The sequence below is a fragment of the Canis aureus genome, chromosome 6, assembly GCF_053574225.1.
Source record: "Canis aureus isolate CA01 chromosome 6, VMU_Caureus_v.1.0, whole genome shotgun sequence".
NCBI classification, from domain to species: domain Eukaryota; kingdom Metazoa; phylum Chordata; class Mammalia; order Carnivora; family Canidae; genus Canis; species Canis aureus.
The window spans coordinates 62,055,779-62,081,268 of NC_135616.1; the positions used below are offsets into that span (position 1 = coordinate 62,055,779).

General features: G+C 35.8%; 1 protein-coding gene across 4 annotated transcripts in view; it reads right to left on the bottom strand.

The window, feature by feature from the left end:
• The window catches only part of HMCN1 (hemicentin 1), a 464,969-nt gene that overhangs the window by 208,656 nt on the left and 230,823 nt on the right, over nt 1-25,490 (bottom strand). For 3 of the 4 annotated variants that reach the window (XM_077901922.1, XM_077901921.1, XM_077901923.1), the window contains exons 14-22: nt 25,042-25,155; nt 19,957-20,115; nt 12,256-12,450; nt 9,547-9,642; nt 8,082-8,209; nt 6,601-6,745; nt 3,404-3,516; nt 1,380-1,539; nt 622-790 (exon numbers count right to left, since the gene is read on the bottom strand). In XM_077901922.1, coding sequence (XP_077758048.1) covers nt 622-790; nt 1,380-1,539; nt 3,404-3,516; nt 6,601-6,745; nt 8,082-8,209; nt 9,547-9,642; nt 12,256-12,450; nt 19,957-20,115; nt 25,042-25,155 — 1,279 coding nt within the window. Of the gene's footprint in view, nt 1-621; nt 791-1,379; nt 1,540-3,403; nt 3,517-6,600; nt 6,746-8,081; nt 8,210-9,546; nt 9,643-12,255; nt 12,451-19,956; nt 20,116-25,041; nt 25,156-25,490 lie in introns of those variants that run through there. The other variant, XM_077901924.1, reaches the window with a different exon arrangement.

The window sequence follows — 25,490 nt, forward strand, 5'->3', positions numbered from 1 at the left end:
TCCTTTCAGGTAAGTATTAACTCCATTTTATAAATAAGAAATACTAGGTTCAATTGAAAGAATTGCCAAACCTTTCAGACAAATTTTAAATGGTGGAGGTAAATTTAAACTTGTATTTGCATAACAACAAAGGTGGTACTCTCAAAGGCTCTGGCATTCTGCTTTGCACATCACTTAGCCTATCAAATTTATTATCTCAGTGGACTTTTAAATCTGTAAGGGTTTAATCAAGAAGATTTTTACAAAACCATCTAATGAAAGTCAAACCTTAGATATTAAAGTAGTCGTTGTGTTTTACTGTTCCTATGGGATTAACGAGATGCTATGTGTACTATGCACTTCTACTAACACAAATCTACATACAAATATGCTCCATTTCAATAGCTACCATGTACTATGCACTCGTGGGAAATTATGTCAAAGCTGGGTGTTAGCATTTCTAATACTAAAGAGTGATTTAGAAGGTATATATATTTTCTTTAGGCTCAGATGTGAATTTATGTGTGAATTATCTCAAATTTAAGTTATTTTTTGAAACATTTAAAAACCTGAATAGATATAGCCATCTGCCCCCAAGAGATTATGTTTTTTGCATCTCAAGATTCATCCCAGATGCCCTACCTTGGAGAGAAGGGAGAGATGAGCTGGGTCTCTTTGGCCCAGGTAATGATGGGTGGGGGTATGCTCTTCACTTCACATGGAAGTGTCACGTCTTCCCCTGCAAGGACGGAGATCTCAACAGGCTTATCCTGGGACAGTCCTCGTTGGTCTCCAAATACTCTGGGCCTTACTAAAATAAACACGTTTGGGAAAGGAAATAGTACATTGAAAGCATTTAACGTACAAATGCGGACTACTAATATTCTTTAAAAATGTACAAAAGATGCTGCCTATTCCAAAATTTCAGGGCATATCTAAAACTTTCCACGAACACAATTATAATGAGAGCAGGAAAAAAAATGACCAGAAAGTTTCCCTTTTTAGCTCTTCCTTTCAGAACATAATGAAGAGGTCAGCTGAAATGCCCTTTTAAAGAGTCTGCCATCTGTAAAAGTAACCCCTCAAGGCAGAGTGCTAACCAAGACATAGCTGAGGTTTGGCTTTGCTAGGAGTTTCAACTGAGTGTTTCTGACGCTGGTTGGGTGCAATAAGCATACTCCTTGGTAAAACACCATAAAATTTTTCCGAATGGCTATACAATTACTCTGCCTTTAAATCAGAATCGAAGCAAAGGAGATGCTGGTTGGCAGTAAAAATGCGTTTTGTAAACATAGTTCACTTTAGGAGAACAGCCCCTAGTAATATGATTTGGGAGAGAAATGTGAGTTTTGGCGCCAGCAGACAGTGTCAAAGAAAAACATTCCTCCAGGGGCTCTCACCATAGACAGTCAGCTGCACTTTCCTCTTGGCGTAGCCGGCTGCATTGGTGGCGGTGCAGACATACTCACCGCTCTCTTCACCCCCAGGTGACACCACATACAAACTTCCATCAGCCCCTGCAGAAAACTTAGCACTGCTGGTGGAAATCAGCTCGCCCTTCTGCAAAACACAACAGAGAGCAAAGTGTTTTGTAAGATAATAAAGGAGTGACTTAATGTCTGAAATGGAAGAGAGGAAGGAAAAGAATCTCAAGGGGGAAAATACTAGATTTTAAAAAATGCTAATTTGAAGAGAGTGATTTGTATGAAAAATGAAGCAAAGAAACCAAAGGTGGTATTTCTTCCTACTGAACCACATCCCCTTTGTTCCAGAGCTATTTAAAAAGGGAGAGAATAATGGTAATGATAATGGTAATGAATGGGATGATGCTTCTGCTAAGCCACACACTGTTTCAAGCACTTCGCATGAATTAACTATTTTCATGTTCAAAACAATCGTAAGAGCAGGAAATGCCACAACCCCCATTTTACAGATAAAAGCTTGAGGATGATGTGGAGTATAACATTCAGTCAGTGGTAGAGCTGGGACTTGAACCCTGGCAGTCGAAACTCTTCACCTCTGCACTTTATCACAGCACAAAGGTCACCCTGGCCTTTCATTTTTATATTTTCCTAAAATGCCTTAAATTTCTACACAGTACTAGACACTGTGCAGTTTGGGGATTGGCTTCACCATGATATTTTTGTGTCCACAATGCAGAAATCTTAACCTTTTTATTTCATTTACAGATGTCAGCACCAACTTCTTTATATTTCAGAACTTTTTAGATATATAAAATTAGATGGTATGGTAAGATACATTGGTTGTGATGCTAATTATACAAATGCCACAGCTTGTTTTTATGCCAAGCTTTTATATTACCAATATATGCCAGATTTAAATTAATTTTCATAAAATGTGCTATTTTCATGACTGTTCAAAGACAAAAAGGAATTCCTCCGAAATGGGTTTTTCCTCACTGCAAGAATACAAGTAAAAGCCAGACAACTTCATGATAGCAACATAGAGGGGAATAAATGAGTTCATATAGAACTTTTTTTTGGCTTTCTAAAAGAACAGGGTCTGAGGCAAAGATTTGGAGGCAAGAAGTTTAGTTGGAAAGTGATCCCCAGAGTCTCGAGCAGACAGGTGGGAGAGTGCGGCACAGAAGGAAGGAAAGCTAAAAAGGATTTCAGGGTTCTTGTTTCCTCTGTGGCTGGGCTGATAAGCTTCTGTGTGCTGGGGATCCTTTGAGAAACTATGTAGAAGCAACCCAGAAATATACTTCTGAGGGATGAGAAGCAGGTCATTTACATAGGACACCTGCTCCCCAAAGGTGTTAATGCCCCTACACTTCCTGGCTGCCTGATCTCAGGCTGAGTGGCCTTCTGAGCAAGCCCTGAGTCCAAAAACCAGAGAGGCACATGCACAAAATATGATTCTGGAAGAAAGCATGGAGCTGTCCACCAGAGCTGCGCTGAAAATCACAAGGGCTGACGGGATGTGGCAAGCATAAAAAAGGATCTGCTATAGCATGCAGTGTTTAGAATGGTTCCTGGTGTACAGAATGTGTTATGTTGGTGTTCACTGTTGCATTCTTAATGTCATTCAAGCATCAGACAGGTGATGGCACTAAGGACATTTTAAGGTTCCTTCCAAGTGGTATGACTGCATGGGTTTTCCTTTTTATAAAATTCTGTGGTACAGTCACAAGTTCCATTTATGACTAAAAATATCCAAACGTTGTTATAACACGAACATTAAAAACACCACTAGAGGGGGACCTGGGTGGCTCAGTGGCTCAGGTCATGATCCTGGGGTCCTGGTCCTGGGGATAAGTCCCGCCTTGGGCTCCCTTGTAGGAAGCCTGCTTCTCCCTCTGCCTATGTCTCTGCCTCCCTCTCTCTGTGTCTCTCATGAGTAAATTAATAAAATCTTTAAACAATAACAACAACAACAAAACGCCACTAGATAGGTCATTTACCTTGGACCAGATGATAGATGGCTTGGGAATTCCACTTGCTTTGCATGGTAAAGTTACTGGAATGCCTTCAATTGTGCTGAGTACTTGCTGCCCATGCTGAATGGTTGGCAGCACTGAAAAAGGTGGCAATGTTCAAAATCTGAGCATCGGTTCTTCCATTTAGCCTCATATGTTTAAAGTTGTATATTTTTAGGGTATACCGCATATTTGTAGCTAAGACAACATTTTCCAATAGAAATGTAGGGTAACTTGTAAGGGAGTGTAATAAAGGAAACACAGTAACTGTAATCTGAAGAATTTAATAAAAACATAAAATCAAGTAGTAAATTATGCTTAGTAAGTTAACTTTCCTAACAAAAATAAGACTGAAGAAAATCCATGTTTTCCTGGAAACTCGAAGTAGAATTACATTCCAAGAGTTACATGTTTAATACATACCCTTCATTGTTGTTCATGACCCAATCAGCTGCAGTGAGCTGACATAAGCCTACTGCCAGAGAAATGGACTGTTTAACTGTCATGCATTTAATATCTGTCCATTCTCAAGAACAACATAACAAGGTACGAAATTTAACCTAGAAAAAAGGATTTGTTTTCTTAAAAGAAATTCAACAATAAAACTTGCAAGGCCTTTTAAAAGACTAAAATACTGGATTCTAAGTCAGTAGTTTTCACTAAGAAAAATAACATACCTATGACTTTAGAAAGCAACTGAAGAATTAACATTATATGAGCAGAAGCAAAAGGAAAAGGAAGACTTAATTATTCCATTTTGTGCATATCTCAATTAATCATAGGCAACTTGCATGTGAAAAATTATCAATACTCAATGTTCTCAAAATAATGAATTTGATTAACAAGCTCCCATACATGGAAGTTCTTAACATAGTACAACTAACACAACATAACCCCATATATACCAGGTGTTCCTTTCCTTCCCCTGGAAAGATGAGACTGAAGCTGTTCCCTAGGGCTCAAGCACTCACTGTGTCTCTTGACTTTGAGTCAAATTTCTCTAGAATTATCACAATTACTCTCAGGAGAAGTTTGCCAGAACTAGAGGTACCAGAGATCTCTATGCAAAAACTTCCCTGGAAGGCTTAAATTAGCTTTGCTATATGTTCATATTTTCCTAAGGCTGGGCTTATTCTTTAGATAATTTCTTCTTTAAAAAATTGGCAAAAAATCGCAGATACTTTTATGTCAGGCTACTCTCTAATGCAACAAATTTAACTTCCAGAATCACCATGGAAGAGTCAACTCTCAACTCTACTGTAATTTTGTGGCAACACTGGAATAAGCCATTTTCTCAAATACAAAGTAAGTTTGACAGCTATGAGGAAAAGTGGCAAATTTAGGCATTTTCAAGTCTGATGACATCTGACTGTGCAAGAGGTGTTTCTTTCCAGATTGTCCACCGACATAAATCAAGATGTCAACTGAAGGGTTTGCCATTTTAGTTTACATTTATATTTGCAGCATTAATTCATCCTTTTAAGAACAGGTCATTGAGAGCTTTTAATGAGTATTCTTAGAAGTGGCGAGGCAGAGTAATGAAGGCATGGCAATGCTAATGAACATGAATATGGAGGTATGGAGAACCTGTGATATTGCATCATAGCCAACTCAAAACTAATTTGTTGGCTAAAGGTTGCTCAGTTTAGCTCCTGTCAAATGTCTGGGTTGATTTTTTTTAACCTTAGTAACTAAATCAGTTACTCATTTTGGACTAAGATGGATGAAACAATGTCGTGATCTTTTTAACTTTTAATTGTCAACACTCAGGGCATCATGATAAACCATATCACTGGTTCACCTGTCTCCTCACCCCTCTTATCTGGCAGACATACCAGCGGATCATATCACTCTTTCACTCAAGTAGAAATTTGCCTCAGAATCCTCAACACAATATTCTATGGAGGTCACATGATTATATCTCTATACACGAGTCTCAAGGCAATCCATAAGCACTCTCCAGGAAATCTATGGACTGATTTTCTCTAAAAATAGTTAAACACAATTATATTCAATTTGGCATTATGCATTTATTCTTTTAGACTATAATTTAGTGTTACTTTAATATTTCTTTAAAATAGTATTTCTTCAAGAGTATCTCATGTGATGTTGGTGGAGGCTGGTATAACCAGCACATAAGATTGAGAGAGGCAGAGGAGGTTATTTACAATAAGAAACAGACATAGGGACACTGGGTGGCTCAGTGGTTGAGCATCTGCCCGTAGCCCAGGGCGTGATCCGCAGTCTCAGGATGAAGTCCCACATCGGGCTCCCTGCCTGGAGCCTGCTTCTCCCTCTGCCTACGTCTCTGTCTTTCTCTCTCTGTGTCTTTCATGAATAAATAAATAAAATCTTAAAAAAGAAACAGACGTTAAAAAAGAAGAGGGTCTGCATCCATTGACAATTTACATAGGCCAAGCAAAATGTGGAAATTACCGGATTCTCCAATTCATGTCCTAAAAAAAGGATGAATTCACTAAAAATAAATGTTCTGTGCTACTTTCATCTCTGAACACAGAACTATTTTTTAATAGCACACTTTAAAAAGCAATGTTGCAAAGTCTTTAAAGAAAACATACAAAAAAATTTATGACAATTTCTTAAACTATGAAGTTGTCATTTATTGAGATGTAAAAAGTTCGTGACTGTTAGTCATGAATGGAAAAAAGAGATAGCTTTTGGATATTCTTATTTGTGACCTTTTATCTAACATGCGAAAAGATTGTTTGGAGCACATGAGGTGGCCTTTAGAAAAGTTTAGGTCATTTCTAGCTAACACACAAAGGGGTCATTAGTAAGGACATGCTTGTTGCACAATCCAAAAAGAAAAGGCAATTTGGATGGAATAATAAATTCAGCTTGTCTGAAATTAAAATGTATTTTTAAACATAACTCTTTGAGAACTGAGCTCACTTTTATCAATTAAGAAACCACTTACAAAAGCCCTTGGCCAGACTCAGCTGGTGACTTCCAATAAAGCCTTTCTGTGTATGTAGCAAAGGGAATTCTGGAAACAGCCTTAACAATGTAAATAGTGTTCAAGAAATAAGGCTTTTTGTTAAGAATAACAATTAGGGAAAAAATCTACTTCTTACAACTAGAAGACAGAGTTATTTGATTTAGAGACATAAACCTAGCTTTGAACGTGGTTTGGAAAGAATTACAATGGGTGTGTCTCTTACCATGCACATCCACAGTGGTAGTTTTGTTAACGGTTCCAGCCACATTACTGGCCACACAAGTATATTTGCCCCCATCCTGAAGGCGAACTCTTTCAATATGGAGACTCCCATCACTGCGCACAGTAATGTAAGGATTTTGGACCAACTTAAAGGAAAAAAAAGTCATACTTAATTTAAAAGGTAATGTTCCCTAAGCATAAACCAGATTTGTTTTTTTTAACTGAGTTATTAAATGTCTTATAACAAATTATTCTTAACACCCTTATGTAAAAAATGATAAGCATAAAATGTTACCAAGAGTAGAATCAAGTGTATGTCATCCTAATATACCACCAAAAATTATACCTACTAATATCTGTTGGAGTTATGTACATGTTGGAAAAAGGAATGAAATAGAGACATCACTTGACATGAAACAAGTCAAGTGATGTCTCTATTTTGTGTCTCTTTGATCTCTGTTATCACTCAGAACCAAATTCTACTAGTCACTTTTACTTTTCACTAATTTGTTCTTTTTCAAGAAGATTGTACCACCACTTGCAAGCCATTTGATATTTTTATTTTGGCAAGTAGGTAGTCATTCAAGCTGAGAGAATGTGATTCATCTCAACACTCACCCTTTTCTGTGACAGATGCAAATATCAGAGGCAATGTATGATCTAGGAACTGTGACAGAGAAAGTTGGCAATATTTTCTGTTAAAAATGATCACTCCAGCTGTGCCATTGATGTGTTTTATTCAATCACAGGACATCTTAGTGCTCAAATAGTATCATCCTTTGTTGTAAGGGCCTTTAATTATTAAGTGAGATCTACTAATTTTTCTTAGGATTTAATGCAAATATGAATAATTTGACAGCTTATTCCATGGAGTCAAGTCATTTCTAATTGGCACTTCAAAATGAAAGTGAGTCTAACTACCCTGGAAAATGGAAGGAAAAATGCTCTTGACTAGGTGGAAATTTATTGCCAGAGAGAGCATGTTTGCAAAAAAATTCCTTAGAACTGTGAAAATTTTTCACATTCTTTCATAATCCAAATTTATACACTAAAAAACAATGATACAAAATAGATCCATATTTTCAAATAGTTCATAAAAGATATAATGTTTAAAATTAATAAATGGAAGAATTTTATGAAAATATTGATATTTATTATATCCTACAAAGAGGATATGAAAATATTTAAATGCTATAAAAGTAATTTTATATTTGCTTCAGTTTTTACATATTTTGAAGAGTTTATTAGTTGCATTGAATTTAATGCAAAACTATAAAAACCACACGATTGACTATTTCTCCACCTTATTAATTCCAAAATAATGTAAACTACATAAACTGAATACTGAAAAAAAGTTCTGGTGTTACACTTACAAAATGTATTTTGGTATATATACTAAATTGAAATGTCAACGGTTGGAATAAATTGTCTCTTATGCAAGAAAATTAGAAATGTGAACGCACGGATTTATAATGTTCTTACCATGGCTGAATTCTTAATCCACCGACGTTCTGGAATGGGATTTCCAGCCAACAGAGCACAAGGCAAAGTAAGCTGCTGTCCTTCAATGACACTGGTCACTGAAGGGCTGATTCCAATGAGTGGAGCAACTAAGTCAGGAGAAACAGGTATTATCAACTCTATCTTACCCGAAAGGAAGGCAAATGTTCTTTCTTTTAAAGATTTTATTTATTTATTTATTCATGAGAGACACAGAGAGAGAGGCAGAGACATAGGCCCAGGGAGAAGCAAGAAGGTAAATGTTCTAAAAGGCCAAGATGACTATTAATTATGCTCTTAAAAAAAAACTAAATTCTCAAGAACAAGATTTTTAAATGTAAATGGGTTTGAATTGCAAGACAGAGATAAAAGACCCTTCTAAGCAGAGGGAATGGCAAGAGGGCCGGTAATAGCATAGAAGCAGAGAAAGTAAAAAGAATTAGTCTATGGCATGGAATGCAAAAATTGTCAAGCCAAGAAATTGTGCAACGTATGCAATGGACAAATGGAGAGTACTTATAAATCTAAAAAGTGGGATCATCAGAACCATTCTAAGGAAATATTAATCTGAAAATTATGACTAAGATTTATTGGATAAGGAAAAAACCAGAAGGGTAAGATCAATGAGGAGGCTGTCATAACAGCTCCAGCAAATAAAATGAGGTGGACTCTCTTAGATGGAAAGATGTTCTTTTCTAGGAATTATTTAATAAACTTAACACAAATCAAGGGAAATCCCCAGATATTCTATTTAGAAAATTTAATTATATGTTGATGAATAAAGGAAGATATAGAAAGAAAATTTTATAAATGTGTTTAATGAGAAACAGGCATGACAGATCTAAAAATCACATAAAATAATAAATTAGACAATGTAGTACTAGTGAAAAAATAGAATTCCAAGGAATAGACATAGGAATTAAAATTTAGCATATGACCAAATGGGTATTTTAATCAGTGGGAAGAGATTATTCAATAAAGATATTGAGACAAAGGTCTTACCACTTGGAAATAAATGATACTGTATCCCTACTTCATATTAGGTCTTTCCACTTGGAAATAAATGATACGGTATCCCTACTTCATATTATTTTCAAAGATAATTCAGGTGGGCTTAAAATGATAAGGGTAAAAAAGGGAAACAGAAAAGAATGCCATGACTCTGTGTGTATGTATTTATATTTAGACTTAAATCAATTTATTCAAGTTGACCTTCATTTCTTCAAATGGAAGATAACTTGGAGCAGATGATCTCTAAGGTTATTTCCAGTTCTAACATCCCATGAAATTTGAAATAGGATGGGGGAGGGAGAGGCTAGTTTAGTAGTCAAATACTTACCTGTTGTTTTTGTTTTTTTATTTAAAGTGGCAAAAGCAAGAGCCAATGTAGTAAAAGAAGTCTGATGACTTTGAAAAGCTTGATACCTAAGCACCTAATTGATCTTACCAAGTCCTGTCACTGTTACTGTTGTCTGGGACTGGATCTTTCCAAACTGGTTTTCAGCTTCACAAATATAGGTTCCTTTATCATTTGCCCATAAATCTAAAAAGAAGAGATCATTTACTCATTCAATGCCATCTAGGAAGCATAACTATGTGCCAGGCACAGTGCTGAGATTTGTGGGTGGAAAATGTGTGGGTACTGTCTTCTGTAGTTCCCATTGTTGGGGAGGAGACATACATGAAAACCAACTATCAACCACAGTGTGATAATGCTATAATATGTATTTCAAGCAATGAGCTGTGGGAACACAGAGAGACATGAGAATGATGACACATACAGTAGTTAGGAGGGGAGTCACAGTGGAGGCAGGATACAAGCTGTACCTTAAACAGCAGGTAGAACAGGGAAGGGCAGTCCAAGCCTAGTGGGCTGCAAAAACAAAAGAATAACTTGAAAAATCAACGTCTGTTCAAGGAATGGAAAGTTGCATCACCAATGTATTCTGCAACACCACCGTAGGGGCGTTTTGAAGATTTGCAAGATATATATATCAATCAGTTGGACAAATGACTGGGGGGAGTATACTGGCACTTAGTGGGTAAAAACTGGGGAGGCCATGAAGGGGCAGATTCATGAAAGGAACAACTATTCCAAAGCCAGCAAGACTTCTAATGTTCCCACTGGAAGTTCACAGATTTTATGACTTTGTTTATAATTGTATGATAATTATATTTATCAGTCTACATTTGAGCTGTCAAATTCATGGTGATGTACATCAATATGTATGTATATTATGCAGAAATGCCAGAGTATTTATCTATTAAAATACTTATTATTTAATAAGGATTATTTTCCTTTGTACTATTTTCAGATATTAAAATAGATTTTATTTTCTGGGTAGATCAAAAATATAGACTTTGTTTCAGGATAGTTAAAAGGCTATTACAAAATATTTTTAATTGAGGCGGGTGTTAGGGGAATCAGAATGAAGACTACTAGGTTAAAGGCTGTGTGGATACAGTCAGAAAACAAGCTAAAGACAAAGTTTGGTGCCTTGTAAAGAGTGTGGTTTGTCTTGTGAGCAAGAGGGGAGGCAACAGAAGATTTTAAATAGGAAATGACTGTGATCTTTGCAAATATCTTAACTAAATAAGCACAGTGTATTCTGATAAGATTTGACAGAGAAAAATTGTAGCTTCCCATTTTAAACGGTTCCGTATTATTTCAGATAAAAAGCTGTGACAAAGCTTCTACTCCTCTGTTAATCTTTTGCATATAATGGCAGAACTGCATCTGGTAAACTCAGGCAGTGTCCACTCTCAACAACAGCAAGCGTTCATTTGCAAAGGAAAGTTCAGCAAATCATCTGGTTAATAAGGCACACATTGTTTCTATCCAAGATATTTTTCATGTTATCAACTCGCGGACTAATTTGTGTAGACATACATAAGACCACAGAGAACTGTTTCTAATCACTACTTTCCTTCTAGATAGTTTAATTTGGACACTTGGACAACCATTTGTCAATACATTCCCCCTTTTTATTCTTCCCTTTTTACATCTCCTCTAATTCATTTGTTTCAGGTCCAATTTATTTCCTGTTAGGCTTTTCTCATCACTACTATCGCCCTACTTGCATAACTCTGTGAGCTTCCCCATTTTTCTTCTCATCTCTCCAACCTTGCAGAGGGATTGTTCTGAAATAGTACACTCATGTGCCTTTTTCCACAGGGAAACATGGAGGGTTATTTTCTAGCTCACCAAAAGCATTTCTTCACCTGTACATTCTAGGTCCTGCACAATCTGACGCAGTAGGCATTTTTTTTGGCCATCCACTTAGATGGTGGGTTGTGAAATGCCTGAGTGAGGGACCCCATATATGACTTCTGTCTTCACCACAGAGCCGGGCCCAGAACTGAATACTTAAGCACTTATAATTAGTTTAATTTGTATTTGGAACTTGAAGTGGCTAATGGACATTTAATATTTAATAAACATGGAAATCACTTATTGGAGGCTTTCGACAAAATAACCCCAAAGATGCAATTACTTTTTAAAAACCAGTTAATCAGCTAAATATTTTGGTCCTCTAGTGCCACTACTTAAACAATCTGAACACTGTTTTAAAAAGTACAAAATATTTACAAATATCTGAATGCTTAATAGCTTATAGGCAAAATTTTTAGATGCTGGAGTATTTGATGATTTTTTTTTTCAATTTTCTGCTCCAGGTAGATATCACTTTTAATCAAGGAGCTTCCATAGGATATAGAGTCCCTATGCATATAGTTATGTATTTTTGGTCAAAAAAATTCATTAAAGTTACCTTTTTACTAGTAATATTTTATCTTTCTATACAGCAATTGGTCCAAGAGTCAATAAAATGTGATCACTTATCCACCTAGAGGCCCAGGTGTTTCTATTTGCAATAAGAAACAGTGAGATATGAAGAAGTCACATTGCTTCATAAGCCTTTATGAAATGACATACATCTGAATAAAATACATTTATGACAATTCCAAGATATAAGAATTCAGTACTCTTTTAAAAGGAAATGCAACAAACACAAAATGTTTTTAAAGAAGTTTTTAAAGAACAAAACGTGTTGGCAAGATTAATTCACAACTTTAAACATACTAATCCCTATGTATAGAACATGAATGTATAATATATATGTACATACTTGTATAAAATATATTTCCTTTAACCTACTTGAAATAAAGAGAGCTCCTGTTCTTAGTTGGCTGATGGAACTCACTGAAAAGGGTCTTGAGAAGATAGGCATGTTGTCTGATCTCCTCCATTTAATCTTTGGTTCTGGATAACCCTGGACATAGCAAGGTAATGTCACATTTGAGCCAATTTCTACAGACACATCAGCAGGTTCTTGTATGAAAACTGGAGGTGCTAAAAGATATTTAAAATAAACAAAGAAAAGGTCATTGAGATAGTATATAGGCACAGTAAGTACAAACTTCATTCTTAAATGGTCAACAGATTGAATCTGAACCAAGATATTGTTCACATAGTATTGTAAATGTACCCTTTAAGCATTTCTGGATGGTATTGAAATAGTCAATACTTATTTTTTGCTTAATAAATGAATAGAGGTACAAAGAAGTTCAACTACTTCCTTAAAATGATAAATGATAAAGAGAATGGAATTTAAGAGTAGAAACTGAAATCAAGAATTATCTTCAATAAAGAGAATCTTTCATCTTAGAAATTTGTTTTCAATTTTAGTTTATGTCATGCTACTCAAATCTTTGAACTTTCTTATAAATATGTTTGCCTTGTAATGAAATATTCTGGACATTTTCCAAAACTTAACTCCTTTTGTTCCAGTTTTTAAATAACTTAATTTATACCAGAGCTCATTCTTTAATAGATCACTATAACCAGCTAACAGTATTTAATTCTAAATTATACCCTTGTTCTAGATCACATTCTTGCTTCTCAATATCTTTCACCTTTTTTACATTTTTGAGTTAAAGGAATTTGAGCTTGAAAATCAATAATAGGGCACCCCCGGTGGCGCAGAGGTTTAGCGCTGCCTGCAGCCCGGGGTCTGATCCTGGAGACCCAGGATCGAGTCCCGCGTCAGGCTCCCTGCATGGAGCCTGCTTCTCCCTCTGCCTGTGTCTCTACCTCTCAGTCTCTCTCTCTCTCTGAATAAATAAATTTAAAAATATATACTTATTTAAAAAAGAAAATCAATAATAAAATTAAAGCAACAGAATATAGTATCTGATAAAAAGAATAATGAGAGCTTAATATCTTAGAGTTAAATCTGATTAGGAAATTATAAAATTATAGATCAAAAGACTACAGTTATCCACATAATATAGCTAAACACAGAAGCCAGGGGAAGAATTAGAAATGTGTCCTAGGCACAACTTGGAAAACACGGGAAGGCAATATAGGAGAAAGCTGTCAGCAAGCCCAAATAGACGAGGCTCTCAATATGTCTATCCCCAGAACTTATAAGTAATGATGTATGAGATATCAGACAAGGAGGAATATACAGGATGCTAGTGGAGGCAATTCATTAAGCCTGCTCACGTGGGATTTTGCTTTTTGTTTTAGATTTTATTTATTTGAGAAAGAGCATGCACCAGAGTGGAGGGGTGAGGAGAAGAGCAGAATGAGAGGAACAAGCAGACTCCGGCTCAGTGCAGAGCTCAATGGGGGATCAATCTCACAACCCCAAGATCATGACACGAGCCAAAACCAAGAATTGGTCATTTTACCGAGCCCCCCAATGCCCCTGCTTAGGCAGGATTCTAAGAGGAGAAGCCCAAAAGATGGTTCCTTGATAATGTCAAGGTCAAATATTTCTTAGAAATTCAACTATCACAAAGCCAAGGACTATTGTTAGGTGTTTTCCATTAATTTTCTCATTTAATCTTCACAATACCCCTATGGGTAAGTACTATCATAACTACAATTTTATAGATGAAGAAACTGAAACAAAATAGTTAATTTGTGTCAACATGGAATTGAAGAGTGGAAGTAGGATTAAAAAACAGGTTGAGGGAAGCCCCGGTGGCCCAGCGGTTTAGCGCGGCCTTCAGCCCCGGGCGTGATACTGGAGACCGGGGATCGAGTCCCACGTCAGGCTCCCTGCATGGAGCCTGCTTCTCCCTCTGCCTGTGCCTCTGCCTCTCTCTCTCTCTCTCTCTCTCTGTCTGTCATAATAAATAAATAAATAAATAAATAAATAAATAAATAAATAAATCTTAAAAAAAAAAAACCCAGGGTGATCCTGATAACAATTCTTTGTCATTTTATCGGCTTTCCCTTTTCTATAGGTTCTTACAACTGCTGAAAGTCAAGTTGTTTAGCAGCCTAATAAAAATGAGTGTAGAGATCATTTCTTTCCTTCTCAATGGGAATTTGGGGACTCGGATGTATACTTGTCTCCCAAGTAGCCTTAGTCCTTTATTAGCCTGAGCTAAAGGACATCCATCCTCTAACTTTGCAACTTCATCTCCCATTATTCCCCTAGAGAAATCTTATTCTTGGACAATCTGAACTCTTCACTCTTTTCCAAACAAGGACTGACCATTTTCATATCAGTACCAGTGTCACTGCCATCCCTTTCAAATGCAATGTTGACTCTTGATCTCTGGCTATTGAATATTGACGATTCTTTAATCCAGTTCAAAAGGTCCCTTCTCAATGCCATCTTTCATTTTCCTAGACATGATTTCTTCCCTCTGTGTGGTTTCAGAGAATTCACTCTGTACCACTCTCATGGCAGTGGTCACATCCTGCCTTTTATTAGACTATATGTTTGATTTTCCCTGGAGAGTTCATGTTTGCAACCATACTTTATTTTTTATAGCAACTAACATAGCACTTTTTGATTATTCAAGGCTGCTAGATATCTGTGAATAATTGAAGCAATATTAAAACACTTTAACACTGGGTGGCTCAGTGTTGAGCATCTGCTTTCGGCTCAGGGCATGATCTGGGGGTTGGGAAGATTGAGTCCAGCATCAGGCTCCCTATAGGGAGCCTGCTTCTTCCTCTACCTAGGTCTCTGCCTCTCTGTGTTTCTCATGAATAAAATCTTTAAAAGAAATAAAAAATAAAACACTTCAACAATATTATAGTGTCTGTATTTGTATATCTGTAAGTGTATGGTGATAATAACAACCTTGATCCCATACATTTGAACTTGCACTTTTGAAAAAAAATGGCAATTTCAGAAGCCCTATTGTTTGTTTTATTGAACCTAAATAAAAGAAAATTAAGTTAAACCTGCAATTGAATAACATGTTTTTAAAAAGAAATAGCATAGCTGTGTTTAGATTTCCCTTAATCCAACTATATGGTAATCTGGTTTATAAAAATAAAAGACAAAATAAGCATATGTAAAAAACAGCTCATTGGTTGCCTATCTTAGGTATAAAGGGCTAGTTAACTTCTTCTAGAGTGATAGTAATCATTTATTCCAGAGCCAGTTGCTTTTTTGAAAAATAGAAGATATGTATAAAAACCCTAGGATGTATTAGGTGCAGATTGTGGGCATGCTGATTAAAAAATGGGACAGAAAATAAATTCCAGAAGAACAAAGAGATATGCAGAAGCCTCGGATTGACCAGATATTTGGGAGCAACCAAGCTTACTGACACAACAGAACATAGCCATAGGTGAAAATGGAGACAAATTAGAATTTTCAGAAGTAAGAAAGCAGAGAACATACTGGACAAAAAGAGGAGAAGCAGAGTTCAAGTTGTGCCCTTAAAACTCAATTAAGACAGAAGAAGCTACCTGGGTGAAGAAGCTTTGAGAACAGTGTCAGGCACAAGACAGGCAAAATATATACTGGTACAGGAAAACAAGGCAAATGAGAGTACCAGGCACTAGGTAAGCAGCCAAGACAGCATCAATGACAAGCAAACCTCAAAAATGAGGCAACTCCTAACTACGGCCAAAAAACCTTTTAAATACTTCCTACTCTTGAGTATGGCCAATTCAGACTCCAAGTCAATTACATTGGGTGGATGGTAAACATATTAATGGGACCAGGGAAGGGGCAGCAGTGATTGTAATACAAAACACGGGACTTGTACAGGGGAGACTGTGTTGCTTGGAGACATTATAATCCACTAGGTGGTTTCGAATGGCAGTTCCATTATTTCTTAATCTGTAAAACTGGAAAACAATTTTACTTCCCCCAGTCTAAAACTCTCCATGAATAAAAATGAGGTAATAACATTTCCTATCTCTTGTTGTTAAAAAAAGTAGTCTTTATTAATCATTTAGCATATAGTAATCACCCCAATATTAACTATCATTGGTTATAAATATTGAGTTAACTTGTTAAATCTTAGCTCTGAAATTTATTATATCTATTATTAATTTCAATTTCAGCTTCTGCATACAGCTATCAGGATTATGCTGGGATGATCACTGGGATGATCTAAGTATTTGTTCGCAAATCCTTTGAGAACTGCAGTTAATGCGTGATACGGCTTTGTTGTCACTTACTGACAGATATGGCTGTGTACATACATCACTTTGAAAAAAGTTACAGATTGACCATGTTGCTCTAAAAACTATTCCATAAAATTATTCTAGTTCCTTTAGTGATAATTAAATATATATCCACTAAGGCAACTCTTGCACTATTATTAGTCAAACAGAGATCTTCTTTCCTAAAATGGCTGATCACTCTGTTTTGGTTCTACCAAACCACAAAACACAAACCACAGTCTAAGACTCAAATCCTGAGTGGTGTGGAATACTGCAAATAAAATCGCTGCCAGGCCAATTTTTTGTTTGATGTAGCCAATCTTCTTCTCTTCCAAATGACTTCACAATTTACTACCTCTTTTTAAAAAAGGATGAAAAGCACTGGTAACTTTCCCTCTTGACCTGAAATGTCCATAACGCAGAGGCACGATAATGAGAAACAGGAAAAGGGAGACTCACTAAAGAAGCTATAACTCAACAATAATATTGAACAGCTTTTTTATTATTGTTTTTTGATCTAGTATTGATGTAAGGTAACAGGCCCACAAAAACAATTTGAACACCCAACAGCTACATGATAGGGATAAAGGCATGTTTTTCTTTTTAAGTCATAAGTTACTTAAATTTATGCCAATAGTTTTGGAACTCATATGAATAATTCTATGCACTACTACTAAAAGTAGCACTTGAATTGTCTTAGGCCCTTTTGAAAAAGTCAACTTGGAACAGTAACTTTCACATTAAAAGCCCAAGGCTTAATCTTAAATACTATGCCATTATTATATATGCTTTCTATATTATTTTTCAGGACTCAAAGAATCAAAATGACAATTCTATTTGTGAAGTTCATCTATCTGATACATGTGCCATTAAGCAACTTCAGAGGGAGAGCAGTGAACACTGACATGCTGAATGCATGTGGGTGGGTGATGACGTGATTTCATCTTTATAACCAACTTATCAGGTAGGTACTATGAAAAGTCAGGCAGAAAACCCAGGCTCTCTCCAAAGCCCATTCTCTTAACCACTATGTAAATTCTGAGTAAGGTTTTGATTTTGTTTTTGTTTTTTGCTTTTAAACCTAGCAGTGATAATCACAATTATCACTACAACTGTACAGGCCTTGGCAGTTACACCAATCTATCTGCTAGGATATAGAACCATAGTTTTATGTGAACAGACAGGGTCTAACCAAACTTTGTGAGCTACATCCATCAGAATTCTAATGGTGAATAAGGAGATAGTTAAGGCATAACAGATGCATGTATGGCACTAATGTTATTATTAAGTTATTTGGCAGCTCTTAATGATCAAGGTTACAGTAATGAAACAATTGAGTTTATGTTAATGGCTCCATCAGAACAATTACTGGGATAAAAAATGAAAGAGTCATTGTTTTAGAAAAGGTCATAGAGAGTGAATATCTTGAATAGGAGTGAAGATAAAACAAAATTCAGTTCAAGGAATGAAGGATAAATACAAAACATTTGTTACGATATTTCCTATTTCAATGCGAGTCATTCCAGGACAGATAGCCCTAACTTTTACATGGCTTTTCACTAGTCAAAAGAGAGAACCTGGAAAGTCCAGAAGCTAAAAAGATTATAAACAAGGCAGTAAATAAGCAAATACGTATGTTTAGATTTTCTATAGTCTTGGAGATAGGGGTAAGAGTGTCCTTCTGCTTTTGGCTAGGAATAATTGCTCAGGCTAATTTGTTCTTCCTCTCCAGCTAGACCACTCTAGACAAATGTTGGTAAATATAAAGTATCTGGGCAGGAAAGAGGGAGAAGTAAAACTAGAAAATGTTGGGAATTTGAAACATTGTACTCGTATATTTCTTAGAAACAAGAATTCTGTATCAAGGGATCCTCTTCATTTGGACCCTGCATTTTTTTTTTTTTTTTTTTTTAGAAGGAGGTGAGTAGATTTTTATTTATTTATGATAGTCACAGAGAGAGAGAGAGGCAGAGACATAGGCAGAGGGAGAAGCAGGCTCCATGCACCGGGAGCCTGATGTGGGATTCGATCCTGGGTCTCCAGGATCGCGCCCTGGGCCAAAGGCAGGCGCCAAACCGCTGCGCCACCCAGGGATCCCTGGACCCTGCATTTCTAAAAGCTTTCCTTGTGTTTTAACTCTGCTGGTAGATCCCAGTATCCTCCACCCAGAGATTCCAATCTTATTTCCAAGGCATTTATCTTAATAACCTTAGAGTTTAGTCATGGTCAAACACATTTTGCTGTGCCCTAGTCAGATTCTACCGTGGTCTTTATGGCCTTTCCTAGCTTTGTTGACTCTACCCTAAGGGCATAATCACCAAGAATGCAGAGTGTTCATCAGACAGCCCAGGGGGAAGGGGATCAGAAAAGATCCCAGGAGGAAAAAAATTATATGAAACAAAATATTAAGCTTAGAGGGCCATTATGTTCATTTAAAGAATTAAGATAGAACTAAAAAGTTTTGTATTACTTTATTCTAAAAAAATGCATTTTCTTTATAGTTCCCAACTTTAGTTAAAAAAAAAAAAAAAACAGCTGAGGCATGAAAATCATCACATATAAATGAAAATGCAATTTAACAAAATGTCATATTTTATAAGTTTAACTGATGTAAATGTTTGAATTATCTATTAAAATTAAGCTGCCAGGTTCCTTTTCATACAAAGGAAGCTCTGTTTTATTTCATGTGTTACCACACTGTGTAGAAAAAGAATTTTTGTTTTTAAAGAAACATGAGATGGAGAGACAGAGAAGGAGGGAGAACCAAACTTCTCGAGTGATCTGACGATAGTTGTCATGCACATACTGTATACTTCACACTGTGATTGACATTTATTTGTAGTTAGTACTTTGTTTTATACACTGAGGAGTCATTGCTAGTAATTTTTTTTTTAAAGTAAAAGCACTGTCTGCTACCTTTGCTATCATCAACATCTCCAAATTATGGTCTAGGGCCAAAGTCTAATTTCTGGCCTCCAGATGTTAATACTTAGGAATTTTGTGTCATCCAACTCCTGTTAGGAAAATGTTTGGCAATAGATGATATACCAGTGAAGCCTACAGTCTCTGATATCAGATAACCTGGGTTCAAATATCCAGGCTTGGCCCCTACATAGGTCTGTGGTCCTGGTCAACTTACTTAGCTTTGTTACACTTACCTTCTCTATCTAAAGGACATAATTACAATTTCTTCCTCTTAGGATTGCTATGAGGGTTTAAAAAGGATGCATATAAAAGTTCTTAGGACAGTGCATGGCACATAGAAAACACTTGGTAAATACTTCCTACCATTATTATATTAATAATCTGAAATGCTAATTCTAATTTGTCCATTCTGACAAATATTTCCACTCAATTGTTTTGAAGTTCTTAGCATGGAAAAAACAAACAAACAAAAACAAATGTGTCTATCAGTGCTGGGATGCTTACAGCCAACATCCAGAGTTATCTTGCCAGCTGCTCTTCCAGCATCATTGACAGCTACACATGTATAATCACCAGCATCCAGGTCTTGAGTTTCTTGAATCTTCAAAAGCCCCAAGAGAGGGTCAATAATGAGGAATGGTGAGGGCCTCAGCTCAAGATCCCCTAGGTCAAAACAAACGGAGAACATTAAACACTAAAGTATTTACATAGTTTGCTATTGGTTTAATTTTAAAACTGCTGAAGAAAACGAACTTCGAAGTTTTTAAAATATAAGTGTCTGGCACAAGGTATACACTTAAACAATGTTTATGCAAAGAATGAACAAAGTATTTCTTAGCACTAAGCTGATTTATTAGTCCATATCATTCTATGGGCTAACCTAGAGCCAAAAATCCAGTCCCAAATATTTCCTACTGTACATGTACCTAAATAAGAATGAACTCTAATGCTGCATGGGGGTGAGGCAGCTGTCACTGTGGCTGTGTTACACATGAAGAGAATGAGGAGATGCAGGTTGAAAAAAGGTTTCTACCATCGTTGTGGCAGAATGAATTTCAGTTATCCATGAAGTGTTTAGGAAGTGGCAATGGCGTTCTCAGTTTGGTCAATGACCAGTGTTTTGGTTTTATGAATGCTATCAGTCAGACTGGTATCTTGGGAGAGTCACAGGCTGCCTGAGAGGCTTCTGAGGATGTCTGGAAGAGAAGGAACTGCAGCTATCTGGAGAAGATAGACAGGGAAGAGCTTGTTGGTAGAACTGGAAAAACAGATGAGAAATTTCTGACAACTGCCAGAGAGAAGTATTTTATATAAATCTCCCAGAATACCTCTACTAAGTCTATATTATTCATCTAAGTTCTTTAAGTTAGAGTTATGAGTTTCTGGAAGAGGCAGGTAGGGAATAAATGTATGGAGGATAAAACCATGCATTGAGTTTGACCTCAGTGAAGCTAGAATGATGCTAGAAAAATTAGTGATGTCTGAGTTACCTGTGCATGCTGTCTCTCCCTGCAGCACCTCATATACCCTGAGAACCATTTCTCTATGAAGGCAGGCAATGCCTCAACTAATCTGTAAGTTAAGGTTAGCCTCTTCATATGATTGTCCTCCTTCAGGGTGACTACTCTCCTTAGAATGAAATTAACCAGGATGACCAATTCCATTAAAAAAAAAAAAATACCCAGTATTAGATGTTTAGTGCTTGGTGTCCGTAGCTTTTTTGTTTGTTTTTGTTTGTCAAGTCTAAAAAATTGCTCTCCAAAATGTCATATACTAGCCTAGCCATGTGCCCCGAAGACCACAGTAGTAACTCTCTTAGATTTTAATAAAAAAAGAGAACCCAAGAACTAGTAATTCTCTAGAATACTGTAAAAATCACCAATCAACAGACTCAGGGCAACAAACAGACAATTCTCTTTTTGTTTTTATAATTTTGGGAGCAGAAGAGGTCAAAGGAGCCATAAATTTGAAAACAAAAAAATTACATTAGCAACCGTCAGTGCCAAAAATAAAGTATTTTTCAGCATTCCAATATTTAAAACCCAAATCATCCTTTTAAGCTTGCTACTACATACCATGCAAGAATAAGAAAAGCAACCAAAGCTGTGTCTATGAGCCTCTGGGAAATTTTCATAAATAAAAGCAGATGATGTTGACATAAACTTTCCTCCCACTAAGGGAGAATGCGATGTGACCTAGCTGTTCATCAAGTATTAGAATGTTTGGACTGAAATGCATTAGAATTTTGGAATTTACTTCTCTCCTATTTCTTTTGTATATGTCAAAGGACATAAGAGGATAAAATCAAGCCCTTTTAGCTAGTAGTTTTTTTTTTTAAATAAAAATGTTTAAAGAATAGCAGTAATGAAACACAATATAAATTGGAAAACATGGATTTAATCAAGTTTGCATTCTGATCACATTTTGATAATCTCTCCTTTCTTCATTTCTACTGAAAAATTAGTACCAAATTATTGACAAGCCATAGAGACAGAACTTTGAGATGGAAATGAAATAGGGATTATTTAGTTTTAATGTTAGATAAGATTAGAAAAATGGTATAGTAAAACATGCAAACTTTCCCAACAATCTATGCTAGGATTTAACAATCATTGCTACTGAAGAGGGTTCTCTTTATGCTGTACTTTAAATTCAATTCTGGTCTCTGTGGATGTAAAGATGAACAAACAGAGAGATCATTATCTCTGGCATGAGATCCTTTCAAATAGCTGATGGTAATTAGTGGTTCTCAAAAATCATTGTCTCAAGACCCTTTATACTCTTAGATATTATTGGGGACTTTAATGAGGTTTTGTTTATATGAACTATATTTATTTGTACTTAGCATTTTAGAAATGAAACTGAAAATTTTAAATATACGTATTTATTTTATAATAACAAACTCATGACATTTTAACATAAATGAACATATTTTATGAGAAAATAATTATATTTCCAAAAACAAGAGATATTTAGTGAGAAGAGTGGTATTTCACAGTTTTGCAAATTTCTAGAATGTCTAGCTTAATAGAAGACAGCTGAATGCTCATATTTGCTTCTGCATTATGTAGCCTCCAAAAACTCCACTATACTCATATTCATGAGACAATGAATATGAAAAAGAGAAAAAATATCTTAGTATAATTAGGAAAATAATTTTGATTTCCTGGATTCCCTGAAAAAAATTATGAGGAACTCCCAGGGATTCCTGACTACACTTTAAGAAACTTCAATCTAAATTTAAAAATCCAATTTCTTTAATATTTTACCAGAAACATCCTCTATGCAACATTTTAATAGCATCCCTCATAATTTTTTGAACCCACTGTATGTTGCTTATTTCTAAAAATGAAAAATCCAAACTTTTGATGGGTATTTGTGTTTATGGAATTCCTTTTCTTTGATGGTCTGAATGGAATACAATTTATTAATGAAGAGTGGTTGCCAGGGATTTGGGAGCAAAGGAAATGAGAAGCTGTTGTTCAATAGGTATGAAGTTTCAATTGCACAAGATAAGTAAGTTCTAGATATCTGCTATGCAACAAAGTGCCTATAGTTAACAATACTGTATTGTACGTTTAAACACTTGTTAGGAAGATAGATTCCATGTGTTCCTACAATCAATCAATTAATCACCACCTACTTTACTCAATCAGAATTGCAAAAAAAGGGGGGGTATCACGAAAAAGTTATTCTTCTGCCTAAGGTGAGGTCTCTTCTTTACCTCTTGATTTCCATAAGGTACAATTTTCACAACCTTCCTATTGTCTCAACCCTAGCAGAGGTGAAAAAGGAGGGTCCAGATGCCTCCTCCTTCTTTCTTTCTGGAACCAATCTGCATATAGAAAAGATTATCCTCTAGTTTTGTTCTTGAAGATCCAGACTCTGCATCCGCAACAAATTGCTTGCTTGGGATGGGTAGGACAGTATGTTGGCCTGATCCTGGGGTTTATGGTTGCTCTGCATATTGTTGACGAACATTGAAATATATCCTCCAATAAGGTCTGTCAGTGTTTAATGCCCACATTCTAGCTATGTTGCTTCATAACTTGGACAGAGATACGGGATATTATTTACTGGGTCTGTTGAACCCCAACACTATGTTTGAGAGAGCTAATAGGTAGTCAATTTTAGAATCTTCCATATGGTGTCTGCCTGCGTCCCTAACTCCTCCTTACCTTCCAAGCCATTTATGGAACCCAGGCTAATATGAAGACTAAATTTCATTCAGAAAAGTAGCCTCAATTTCAGAAAACAAAAAGACTTTCTGTGTGACTCTGCTATCTATGGGTAGAGAAATCAATAGGTTACATTACTTCTTTTAATTTTTATTTTTAACATAAACTGCTGACTTTTAAAAAAGAGAAATACTGCTTCTCTAATACATTTTTTCCGGATTTATTTATGATGGGAGTTTGACACTGATTATCAATTTCATTTGTAATTCAAAATTTAAGTATTTTAAATAAGTAAAATTAGTTTGTGTTATCTGAAATAAACCTAATTAAGAAGCAAATCCAGAAATGCTTTTTTTTATCACAGAAAACATGAAGACTCAAAATCATTTAACATGGAAAACTGTCAAAATGGCATTATCTTCTAGCTTTCTTGTTTTTTATTTGTATTGTTTAAAAGTGTTTGTTTTCTACATAAAGCCTTTCTTTTTCACCTCATGTTCCCTAAGAGTTTGAACCCGAGGTGAATTCATAATTTTGTGATTATGACATCAACTCGTTGCTATGGGGACGTCTGTGATTTAACAAACAGAATCATAACAATAGTTCTTTGTACTGTTTAGCATTTTTCATCTGAAGATTAAAAAGTATTTTGCAAACAGCATCTCAATAATCCTAGCAACCTCCCTTTTAGAGTGTTTGTGGGACTTTTTCTTTCTCATAGATTGGAAGAACTGAGACAGAAACAGAAGTGGGACATTTTACACAGATATGTACTGTCAGCATCTGAGTCTGGACCAGGATCCAAGTGTATTCCCACTAAGACAAATAGCACATTATTGGTATTTTATTACAGAATCACAAAGGTGTAATCTTCATGTTACAAAGACAGGCAGATAACTTCCATGCTCGATATAAGTACCTCCCATTTATGATGAAGCCAGCCACAAAACACTTTTGTCTTTTAACTACTTGTAAGCTTTAATGTTGTCTTTTTTTTTTTTTTGAGGACTTTATAGAAAGTATCATTGGGAATCTAGAAAACTTTCTAATAGTGACAGACATTATCTCTAAGAAAAGTGAACTGAAATCAGGAAGGCCATTTCAAACATTAACAGAGTATTCTTGGACAATTTTCTACAGGAAACAATCCTAAACTAACAAAGAGAATGTTCAGCTGGATTAGCAAAGGCGAACTTTTCCTGCTTTGATTTTCATGGTTGTCTAATCCACACCAGATGTCAAATCCTGAAATTCAGAGTTCAGAATTTTGAACTATTGTCTCTAGTGAGATCATAAACACATTTTATGGGGCTGCTAAGTCACACACCAAAACAAAATTTTAACAAATCATCTTTTTAAAAGAAAAAACAAATCCAAGTGAACCAGACAGGAACATACTTAAGAAATGTACCTTTGAACCATTTAACTTGAGGCAGAGGAGTCCCAGAGGATTTACATTCCATAACTGTTGTATCCCCAAGAGCAACCAATAGCTCACTCTGAACTACAACCAACTTTGGGGCTTCTGAAAAATACAAACATGCAAATGGTTAATGTCTGGCCCAATGCTACATGCACCTTGTTTATGATTACACTAAATGAATCAGTTTAACAAAATCCGCCAGTATTTGTGTGCTTGTGGTTATTTCACTGTTTACAAATAGAAAGAGACTCTTACAATGTGAGTGTACAAAGAAGTGCATGATGAAAAGATCATTTATTAAGAGCAAATATATATAATAGGCAAAAATAATTCAGATAAAAGAGTCAAAAAATTTAGGAAATTAGCCAAAAGGTCTTTATGAAAAAAAAAAGATATATAAAGAGAGAAAAATCTTAGAAATCTGAACAGATTTTATA